Genomic DNA, 11974 nt, shown 5'->3' with positions numbered 1-11974 from the left:
TCTCCCAGTGTCTGTTGGGTTTCCTCCAGGTGCTCCAGTTTCCTCCCACAGTCCAAAGCTGTGCAGGTTAGGGGGATTGGCCATGAGAAATAGTGTTCAGGGATAGGTAGGTTAGCCAATGAGAAATGCAGGATTACAGAGATTGGTGGGTCTGGATGCAATGCCCTCTCTAGGATTGGCGTGGGCTGAATGGCCAGTAGGGATTCTATGGTTGTGATTGTAAGCAGCAGATGAGTCGACGTTTTTGTCGGTCGGTCATGTATAATTGCAACAAACTGGCCCGTTTTTTATCCCTACAATCCTGGTCTCCCCCCTCTTACAAGTCTGTCCCTGATGGCTGTTTTCACGCCTTCGTTCTCAGTGTGAAGATGTTCCCGTGATTGTTTTTTGTTAACAGTTACACAGGCATCCGATTCCCAAAGACCACACATTAACAGGCAGTCCATTATCCTGACCGGATTCAATGTGACTTGTCTCAATTAGAATGAGGGCACAGGAAACTCTGAAACAGTAGGCCATTCGGCCCTTCGAGCCTGCTGCACCATTCAGTATGATCATTGCTGATTGGCTAACTCAGTACTCCATTTCTTCTCATAACCTTTGATCCCTGCGTCTAACTCCTCCTTAAAAACATTCAATGCTTGGCCTCAACCTCTTTCTGTGGCAGAGAATCCCACAGACTCCCCACTCTCTGGGTGAAGACATTTCTCCTCATCTCAGTCCTGATGGGCCAATCCCTTGAACAGTCACACCTGGTTCTGGACTTCCCAATTATCGGAAACACCCCTCCCACCTTTACCTTATCTGGTATTGTGAGAATTTTAATCGATTTTGATGAAATTCCCTCTCACTCGTCTAAATTCCAGACAGTGTAGCCCTAACCGATCCAGTCTCTTCATACGTCAGCGCTGCCATCCCAGGAATCAGTCTGGGAAACCCTCATTGCATTCCCTCCATTGCCAGGACATCCACCCTCAGCTGAGGAGACCAAAACTGCACACGCAACTATACATCCACGTCAACCTGTTCTAACTGCATTCGGAGTTACATTAGACGGTATGAAAAAGGAATGTGAGTAGGCCATTCAGCCCCTCCAGCCTGCTCTGCTCTTTGGTAGGATCATGGCTGATTCAACACTCCCCAAGTCCACGCTCTGGCCCTTTCCCCACAGCCCTCGATTCCCCCACAGATCCTGAATCACTCTATCTCAGCCTTAAATCCACACAAGAATTCGGCCCCCACAGCTCTCTCTATGGCAAGGAGTTCCAAAGACTTAGAACTCTCTCACAGAAGAGATTCCTCCTCATCTCAGTCTTAAATTGGCGACCCTTTATTCTGAGACAGTGCCCTGACCTAAGCCTACGGGTTCAAATCTCAATGTGGCAGGCGGTGAAATTCAGTCACATCTGGAAGTTAAAAAGCTGGTCTCATTGTGATCATGTAATCATTGTCAATTGTTGTGAAAACCCATCTGGTTCTTTAGGGAAGGAAATCTGCCGGGCTTACCCGGTCTGACTTAAGTGACTCCAGACTCTCAGCAATGACTCTTGACTGTCCTCTGAAATAGCTCGCAACATCACGTGGTTCTAGGACAATTCAGGTTAGTCAGCTACATCCATGTCCCATATAGGAATGGGACAGAGAATAAAGAGGCTGCAGGTTAATGTCTTGGCTAAACGATGGCACCTCCGGACAGTGCTGCACTCCTTCAGTACGGTGTTATGGACCGGGCCAGAACCCCCTCAAAATATTTTAAGGAGGTAGCCTAGACCCTAACTTTTTCTTATTTTAAAGATAGATGTGAGGTGGATGTTCCAGGTGTGATGCAGATGGTCAAACCACTCGGCTTTAAGCAAAACAGAATTTATTTAAACATTACAGTTGAAACGCAAAAAAAAAAGCAGAATTTAGAACAACTATTAGAAAACCCAACCGACTTGACATAGCAACTGCACAAAAGAGCTTTTCCAATTCCCGCAACATCCCATAGAGACACCCCTTGGCAAAAAGGTAAATTCAAACACAGGTTCAAACATTACAGGCCCTTCAGCCCTCAAAGAGGCAGGAGAGATTGTAGAGAGAAAAGCCAGTGAGGAATCATCTGCTGAAGCCTACAACGGTGCTGTGTCCTCTACGTTTTGTCTTTTATACAAATGATTTGGACACGAGCATGAGAGATACAGTTAGCAAGTTTGCAGATGACACCAAAATTGGAGGTGTAGTGGTCAGCGAAGAGGGTTACCTCAGATTACAACAAGATCTTGACCAGATGGGCCAATGGGCTGAGAAGTGGCAGATGGAGTTTAATTTAGATAAATGCAAGGTGTTGCATCTTGGGAAAGCAAATCTTAGCAGGACTTATACACCTAATGGTAAGGTCTGTGGGAGTGTTACTGAACAAAGAGACCTTGGAGTGCAGGTTCATAGCTCCTTGAAAGTGGAGTCGCAGGTAGATAGGATAGTGAAGAAGGCATTTGGTATGCTTTCCTTTATTGGTCAGAGTATTGAGTACAGGAGTTGGGAGGTCATGTTGCGGCTGTACAGGACATTGGTTAGGCCACTGTTGGAATATTGCTTGCAATCCTGGTCTCCTTCCTATCGGAAAGATGTTGCGAAACTTGAAAAGGGTTCAGAAAAGATTTACAAGGATGTTGCCAGGGTTGGAGGATTTGAGCTACAGGGAGAGGCTGAACAGGCTGGGGCTGTTTTCCCTGGAGCATCGGAGGCTGAGTGGTGACCTTATAGAGGTTTACAAAATTATGAGGGGCATGGATAGGATAAATAGGCAAAGTCTTTTCCCTGGGGTCGAGGAGTCCAGAACTAGAGGGCATAGGTTTAGGGTGAGAGGGGAAAGATATAAAAGAGACCTAAGGGGCAACTTTTTCACACAGAGGGTGGTAAGTGTATAGAATGAGCTGCTAGTGGCTGGTACAATTGCAACATTTAAGAGGCATTTGGATGGGTATATGAATAGGAAGGGTTTGGAGGGATATGGGCCGGGTGCTGGCAGGTGGGACTAGATTGGGTTGGGATATCTTTGAGGAGAAAGTGAGGTCTGCAGATGCTGGAGATCAGAGCTGAAAATGTGTTGCTGGAAAAGTGCAGCAGGTCAGGCAGCATCCAGGGAACAGGAGAATCGACGTTTCGGGCATAAGCCCTTCTTCAGGAATGAGGAAAGTTTGTCCAGCAGGCTAAGATAAAAGGTAGGGAGGAGGGACTTGGGGGAGGGGCGTCGGAAATGTGATAGGTGGAAAGAGGTCAAGGTGAGGGTGATAGATCAGACTGGGGTGGGGGCGGAGAGGTCAGGAAGAAGATTGCAGGTTAGGAAGGCGGTGCTGAATTTGATGGATTTGACTGAGACAAGGTGGGGGGAGGGGAAATGAGGAAACTGGTGAAATCCGAGTTCGTCCCTTGTGGTTGGAGGGTTCCTAGGCGGAAGATGAGGCGCTCTTCCTCCAACTGTCGTTTTGTTGTGGTCTGGCGATGGAGGAGTCCAAAGACCTGCATATCCTTGGTGGAGTGGGAGGGGGAGTTGAAATGTTAAGCCACAGGGTGGTTGGGTTGGTTGGTCCGGGTGTCCCAGAGGTGTTCTCTGAAACGCTCCGCAAGTAGGTTCGGATATCTGGTCAGCATGGACGGGTTGGACCGAAGGGTCTGTTTCCATACTGTACATCTCTATGACCCTTCTGCACTGCAGCAGCTTCTCACTGTTACAGGTAAACCCAACTGGAAAAGACCTGAACTGAGAGAACTAACCACTCCCCTGCCATTGTTAAACTAGTCACCAGCCCAGACATATCGGCACCTCTGCCTTTATGACCTTTCTTGAAAAGAACCAAGAGCAAAGTAACTTTCTTAAAGTGACAGCAGTGTCACAACTGCCACTGTGGGTGAGCCTAGAACCCGCTCAGCGGCAGTACCTACATCAGTCAAAGACCCAGCCAAAGCTTCGACACTGAGAATGGCTTTTCACAACCTGTTCTCTCCTGCCCCTCACGTCAATATCTGACAAAAATAAACACAAAATTCACAAAAATGCACCGACTTTGGACACACCGCAATTGAGACACATCCGCTTTAAACTTTAAATTTGCGGCTGGAATCAAGTTCTATAAATAAATCAATAACTTCCCCCTCACAGGGAGAACTGCAAATGAAATCACTTCTAAATAACTGCCGTAGGGAGGTCCCTTTAAGAGTCTGGTTGATACCCCCAGCATCCCCACCCCGGTTACTTCATCCTGGAGTTTTGAGTGACCCAGTGTGCAACATACTCACTCATTAACAGTGAATACCATGACTCATCAATTACGCAAACACAAAGTTCCCAGAATTGACCCAGACTCATTCCAACCGACAATAAACGGTGTTGGCAGCACTGAGTTACGAAGAGAGATTGGATCAGTTAGGATCATATTCACTGGTATTTAGAAGATTGAAGGGGAATCTCAGAAACCTATAAAATTACAAAAGTGGGAACAGGAGTCGGCCAGATTAGAGTGGTGCTGGAAAAGCACAGCAGGTCAGGCAGCATCCGAGGAGCAGGAAAATCAACATTTCGGGCAAAAGCCTTTCTTCAGGAATCCTGATGAAGGGTTTTTGCCCGAAACATTGATTTTCCTGTTCCTCGGATGCTGCCTGACCTGCTGTGCTTTTCCAGCACCACTCTAATCTAGACTCTGATTTCCAGCCCTCACTTTTGCCTAACAGGAGTAGGCCATTCAGCCCATCAAGCCTGTTCCACTATTCAATGAGACTCTGACAGGTCTGTGACCTAACTCCATATACCCGCCTTTAGCCCATATCCCTTCATTTCTTTGCTTAAAAAATTATCTATCTCAGATTTAAAACTGATAGAGTATACATGCCGATCCAAACCTCTCTCACTCTTGGGGAAGTAGAAATGCTCCCTAATGTCCCTCGGGAATGGTCCGGTCCTAATTCCCAGACTCTGCCCTTCAGTTCCAGAATCCCCAAACAATGGGAACACTTTATCTTTATCTCCCCTGCCTTTTCCTGTTAATATCTTGGAGACTTCAATCAGATCACCCCTTAACCTTCTAAATTCTAGAAAGAACAGGCCCAAGTTGTATAATTTTGCCTCATAACTTAACCCCTGAAATCTAGGTGTCATTCTTGTAAATCTATGTTGCACTCCCTCCAAGACCAATCTATCCTTCCTAAGGTGTGACACACAGATCTGCTCACAGTGTGAACAGGGTTAGACAGAGGTAAAGAGAGTGGTGCTGGAAAAGCACAGCCAGTAAGGCAGCATCCGAGGAGCAGGAAAATCGATGTTTCGCGCATAAGCTCATTTCTGATGAAGGGTATATGCCCAAAACGTCAATTCCCCTCCTCCTCGGATGTTGCCTGACCGGCTGTGCTTTTTCCGTGCTGTACAGCTCTACAGTTCGGTCCAACTCGTCCATGCCGACCAGTTATCCTAAATTAATCTAATCCCATTTGCTAGTACATCCTTCTAAACCCTTCCCACTCATTTGGATCACACAGTAGCGCAGTGGTTAGCACTGTTGCCTCACAGCACCAGGGACCTGGGTTCATTTCCGGCCTCGGGCCACTGTGTGTGGAGTTTGCACATTCTCCCCGTGTCTGCACGGGTTTCCTCCAGTTTCCTCCCACAGTCCAAAGGTGTGCAGGTTAGGTGAACTGACTGTGTTAAAATTGCCCATAGTGTTGAGGGATGTGTGGGTCAGGTGCATTAGTCAGGGGAAATGTACAGGAATGGATCTAGGTGGGACACTCCTTGGAGGGTCGGTGTGGACTTGTTGGGCCGAATAGCCTGTTTCCACACTGTAAAGCTTCTTTTGAATAGTGGAGGAGGCTTGAATGGCATTCGCCTGCTCCTACTTTCTTCGGTTTCTACGTTCTCTGAATCGATTGCTTAGATACAATGGAGGAAAATAGACTGAATGAATTTGCTTTTCTACCACATCTTTCCTGAGCTGAGGTGGCAGAGACTGTGGGATTGAACGGTGCTATTCAGGAGGCAACGGTGGATTCCTGCAGTGCATCCTCTGGCCAGTACACACTGCTGAGACTGAGTGCTGGTGGGTGGATGGGAGGTCGGACAATGCTGATGGGAGTGGTGCCAATCCAGCAGCTGATGGTACCGAGACTCGAGAGGGAGAAAAAAAACATTGTTGATGTTACACCCGAGTGAGAAGTGGGATTGCATACTACCTCAGATAACACCTTCCAAACCCACATCCACTTCCATCTGGAAGGTCAAGGGCAGCACATTTGCAGTACACCACTCCCTGCAAATCCCTCTCCAAGCCACTCACCATCCTGACTTGGAAATATACTGGCATAAATTCATTGGATCAAAATCCTGGAATTCCCTCCCTCAGGGCATTGTGGGTCAACGTGTAGACTGCAGCGGTTCAGGAAGGCAGCTCACCACCACCTTCCGAAGGCTGTGCATATAAATGAGGCGGTGTAGGCCATTCAGCCCGTTGAACCTTCTCTGCTATCCAGTAAGATCATGGCTATCTTGATCACTCCACCTTTTTGCCTATGCCAGACAACGTTTCACCCACTTACACGCCAAGAATCTACCTACCTCTATTGTAAAAGCTTGCAAAAGGCTCTGCATCCACCACTTTCTGGGGAAAGGAGAGAGCCAACCCTCTGAGATAAGGTTTCTCCTCAGCCCCATCTTAAACGGACAACTCCTTGTTTTTGAACACTGACCTATAGTTCTAGATTCTCTCCACATCCACCCTGTCAGGAACCCACCGAATCCTTTGCGGTTCAATCAAGTCACCGCTTCCTCAGGAGCCTAAGGAAATTCAGCACGTCCACAATAACCCTTACCAACTTTTATAGATGCACCGTAGAAAGCGTCCTATCCGGATACACCACAGCTGGTTATGGCAACTGCTCTGCACAAGAACAGAAGAAACTACAGAGAGTTGTGAACACAGCCACATCACACAAACCAGACTTCTATCCATTGACTCCATCTGAACTTCCCATTGCTTCGGGAAAGCAGCCAACATCATTAAAGACCCCTCCCACCCCAGGTATACTCTTCCACCCTCTTCCATCAGGCAGAAAATACAAAAGTTTGAAAACATATCAACAGATTCAAGAGCAGCTTCTTCCCTGCTATTATCAGACGTTTGAACGGACTTCTCACACAGAGTGGATCTTTCTCTGTAGCTGCAACACTATATTCTGCATTCTGGCCTATCACCCTGATGTACTTACATGAGGTCTGATTTGTCTGGATAGCACGCAAAACAACACTTTTCACTGTATATCGGAACATGTGACAACAATAAATCAAATCAAATCAAATCTTACTGCCCGGGACACAAAAAGACCCCAATCCCGTGAAAAGATAGGGAGGGAAATACCAGAGTCACTCACCTCTGCCTGTTCTCCACTTGTATCTTTTTTGTCTTCTGCACTCACGACTTCAAACTCAGAGGACGAACCCTTCAAAACGAAACAGAATGACGACAAACTCTTACACATCGTTTAAAAAAAAACAAAACCATTGGACGGAAAATTAGCCGCTCAATCCGCCTTGTGGGAAGGTCAGAGGTCGGAGAGTTGGATGCTGCTTCTGTCATATGTGAGGCAGCTCCCGGTGGAACAATCCCCGCGCACATTCACAAAAAAAAGGGAGGGGCCGTTTGGTCCATCGTGTCCGTACTTTAACAATAGGATAGGAGTGGCAGCAGGCCATTCAGCCCCTCAGTACTGCTCCATCATTCAATACCATCCTGTACTTTCAAACTCAGCAGCACTTTCCCACCAATTCCCCACATCCTTTGAGACATTTAAATTTTCAAAATGGACTTGAACCTTGAATGTACTTGACCAGCAATCACATAGAAACCTGGGGGGTAGGGGGGGGGGGTGTAGGTGCTATTCAGCCCCTCAACATTTCTCTGCCATTTTAGATCGCGGATGATGATCTAACCTCAATGCCGTGCTTCTGTGCTATCACCTTTTCCTTTGATATCCAAAAGAAATCCATCAATCTCTGTCCTGTTCAAAGATTGAACTTCCGTATCCATTGGAATTTCAAAGAATTCCAAGGATGTCCCACCCTCTGAGTGACGAAATTCCTCCTCATCTCAGTCCTCAAGGCGTGTGCCTTATTTTGAGGCTGCATCCCATTATTCTGGGCCCCACTGCCAGAGAAAACAACATTTCTGCATCCACCCCATTTACGCAAATAATTCAAAACTCGGCCCATCGAGCCTACTCCACCACTCAATAAGATCACAGTGGATCTGGTCTCAGATGTTGGAGATCACAGATCAAACCCCAGCATCTGTTAAGGGCTGATCCCTTTAAGGAGCAGTGCATTATAGAGTCTGTTCTCCCCCACTACAACGCTGCTCAGCATCGAGTTGTAAAGACTGAACGTCATTAATAAATGAAGCAAAAAAAAAAACAGATGGGAGGAAAGTCTTTCTCACATAGTGAGTGGTTGGGGTCTGGAAGACCCTGCCCGAGTGTGGCGAAGGCAGGTTTGACTGAAACATTCAGAAGGGAATGTGGTCACTGATTTGAAAAGGATTGCACAGGGTTACTGAGAGAAGGCAGCACAGTGGCACTGGGTCAGATGGTCAGCACTGATACAATGGGCTGAATGGCCTCTTTCAGCATTGTAACAATTCTGTGGCTCACCAGTAGCAGAAACCTACTAGTGAATCCAAGGGCTAATATACAAAGAGATATACTGCTCAAGTTGTAGAAGACTCTGGTCAGACTGCAATGGGAATATTGTAAGCAGTTTTGGGCCCCATATCGAAGGGAGGATGTGCTGACCTTGAGGGGGGTCCAGAGGACGTTTACAACAAAGATCTCCATGATGAAGGGCTTGTCATATGAGGAGCGGTTGAGGAAACTGGGTTTCTCACCAAAGGGGTTCAAAAGGATGTGGGGGAATCTAACTGAAACTTACAGAATACTGAGAGGCCTGGATAGAGTGGAACATGGAGAAGATGTTTCCATGAGTAAGAGAGACTAGGACCAGAGGGCACAGCCTCAGTGAAGGGAAGACCTTTTGAACTGGGATGAGAAGGAATTTCTTCAGCCAGAGGGTGGGGAATCTGTGGAACTCATTGCCACAGAGGCCTGTGGAGGCTGAGTTATTGAGTGTATTTAAGACAGAGATAGATCTGTTCTTGATTGGTAACGGGATCAAGGGTTATGGAGGAAAAAGCAGGAGAATGGGGTTGGGCAACACCACTCATGATCGAATGGTGCAGCAGACTAGCTGGGCTGAATGGCTTGATTCTGCCCCAGTGTCTTGTGGCTCTGAGCTCCTTGACTTGCAGGTGGACAGATTGCATCATAAACTGATCCCATCTGTCCCCATAATGTAACGGTTTACAGCTCCAGTGGTAGTGTCCTCATCCCTGGACCAGGAGGTTCAGGTTCAAGTCCCAACTGCTCCAGACATGTGTAATAACATCTCTGAGCAGGACAGTTAGAAATATAGGAACAGCTCTTTCTGGCATCTGAGGGGAGGCAACAAAGTCTTCAGTCTCTAAGCCAGGACCATCATTCACTGAAGGGACTGAGGGTTACAATACTGGGGAGGCGATGGCATAGAGGTATTATCACTGGACGGTTAATCCAGAGACCCAGGTAATGTTCTGGGGGTGCAGGTTCACAGCAGGTGGTGGAATTTGAATTCAGTGAAAGTCAGGAATTAAGAGTGAATCCATTATTGGAAAAGCCCATCTGGTTAACTCATGCCCTTTAGCAACGGAAACTGCCATCCTTACCTGGTCTGGTCTCAACATAATTATGGACCTTCAGCAATGAATTGGCTGTCTAAATTGCTCATAGTGTTCAGGTACGTGTGGGTTAGGTGCATTAGCCAGGAGTAAACGTAGAGTAATTGGGTAGGGGAATGGTCTGGATGGGTTACTCTTTGGAGGGTCAGTGTGGACCTGTAGGGCCAAATGGCCTGTTTCCACACTGTAAGGGAACCTATGATTTCTGTGAGGACTGTTAGCTGCCCTCTGCGCAATTAGGGATGGGCAATAAATGCTGGCCGAGCCAGTGACAACCTCAATTCATTTTTAAAAATTCAGAACCTCAGCATGGATTGGACGTATAGGACAGCAAGGGGGAGGGGTCAGGGAGCCAGTGAATGAGATGTGACATCATGGTGGTTCGGTCTTTATCAGTGGAAGGAGAGGTGGGGGAGACAAGGACAGGGTTGGAACTGGGGAAAGTTCAGAGGGCAGGAGACCCTGGAAAATCATGGGGAGTAGGAGAGGGAGAGATTGGAGCCATTGGGTGAGGGTTCAGAGACTCAATACCTAAAACCATCAGACAGACAGCAACAGGAGCAGAGCCTCAGAGGGACTGGCACTCACACTAGATGAAGCCTTCACTTCAGCCTTGGCCTCTTCCACCAGCGTGCCACGTTTGTCCAACTCACTTTGATGTTGGTGACCAGAAGCTGGAAGAGAATCCAAAACAAGCAAAAGGCTATGTTAACATTAGACACCAAACTCTTTCATTAGAAGTACACAGGTTATTCTGTAAGGAGAAAGTGAGGACCGCAGATGCTGGAGATCAGTCAAAAAGCAACCGTAAGAAGTGCAGATGCCATAAACCAGAGATAAAAATAGAAACGACTGGAAATGCTCGGTGGGTCTGGCATCATCTGTGAAGAGAAAGCAATTATAACGCTCAGAACTGATGGTAGCTCGGAAAATGTTGGGTTATAAGCAGAAGATAGGGTGGGGTGAGGGGGTAATGAGTAAATGATAGGTGGGGATAGAGCCCAAAGAGAGAGAACAGTTGGACAGACAAAGGAATGGATAGCGATCTGGCTAGGAGGGTGGATAGCCATTAGTGGGGACTTGTTAGTGGCTAACAATGGATTGGTGTACAATAGCAGACCATGTGATAGCAAGGCCTGGTGTGTGGGGTTTGGGTTAAGGACATGGGAGAGCTCAAGCCTTAAAGTTATTGAACTTGATATTGAGTCTGGAAGGCTGCAGGGTGCTCAGGTGGAGACTGAGCTTTGCTGCAGCACTGCAGCAAGCCTGAGACAGACACGTCGGCCAGAGATGTTTGCATTCTGTGAGGAACATTTGTGACACGCATGGGAACTGGATAAAGGCCACAGAAGGGAAGCGCGGGATTTTAGACCACAAGAGAAAGAAGCCGAAGAAGGCCATTCAGCCCATCACGTCTGCTCCACCATTCAATCATGGCTGATGTTTCTCAACTCCCATTCTCCTGCCTTCTCCCCGCAATCCTTGATCCCCTGACCAATCAAGAATCTCTGCCTTAAACACTGTCAATGCCTTGGCCTCCACAGCCCTCTGCAGCAATGAGTTCCACAGATTCCCCACCCTCTGGGACTGAATATTCTCTCAGACCAAAGCAGCAAGGGAGCCAACGAAATCTAGGGCAAAGGTAATTGCCTTTTTTTTTTAAAGCTTCACATGAAAATGTGGGTGTTCCCAACGAAGCCACCATGTATGGGGATTTATTCTTAACTCGCCTTGGGACAGGAGGTGGTAAACTGGCTTCTTGAACCACTGACCTCCAGGGTGGGCACACTCTCACAGCCATTAAGGAGGGAATTGCTGAATCTACAGAACTCCAGCTCCAGGGATTTGCAACATCAGACCGGCAGCAGTTGTCTGGATTTCCTGTTTGTTCTCTGAGATAGTTCAGCAGGCAGTGTGTTTTGGAACCAGAGGGCAGGTTCTATTAGAGTTGTGTTGTGTCATGTAACCAGATTAATTATTCGTCAAAAAGTGTGGCGCTGGAAAAGCGCAGCCAGTCAGGCAGCATCTAAGGAGCAGGAGAGTCAACGTTTCTGATTAATTATTAACCTCACAGTAAAGGCAACTGAGACAGTAGCAAGCACAATAAACTCAAACAAGGATTAAACCTCCAGCAGAGGCTGATGGCCTAATGATATTATCATTAGATGATTAATCCAGAGAGGAGA

At 47.2% G+C, this 11974-nt stretch overlaps 1 protein-coding gene across 5 annotated transcripts in view; it reads right to left on the bottom strand.

Moving 5' to 3' along the window:
- Positions 1 to 11974, bottom strand: part of tnip1 (TNFAIP3 interacting protein 1) — a 146053-nt gene that overhangs the window by 74632 nt on the left and 59447 nt on the right. For all 5 annotated transcript variants that reach the window (XM_087995110.1, XM_087995107.1, XM_087995111.1 and 2 more), the window contains exons 4-5: positions 10377 to 10462; positions 7396 to 7464 (exon numbers count right to left, since the gene is read on the bottom strand). In XM_087995110.1, the coding sequence (XP_087851236.1) occupies positions 7396 to 7464; positions 10377 to 10462 (155 nt within the window). The remainder of the gene's footprint in view (positions 1 to 7395; positions 7465 to 10376; positions 10463 to 11974) is intronic.

Source organism: Chiloscyllium plagiosum, unplaced genomic scaffold (assembly GCF_037043375.1).
Source record: "Chiloscyllium plagiosum isolate Xiang-an unplaced genomic scaffold, Cpla_swu_hap1 HiC_scaffold_16, whole genome shotgun sequence".
Lineage (NCBI taxonomy): Eukaryota > Metazoa > Chordata > Chondrichthyes > Orectolobiformes > Hemiscylliidae > Chiloscyllium > Chiloscyllium plagiosum.
Note: the sequence above shows the minus strand (reverse complement) of the source record. Positions and strands in the feature narration are given on the sequence as shown.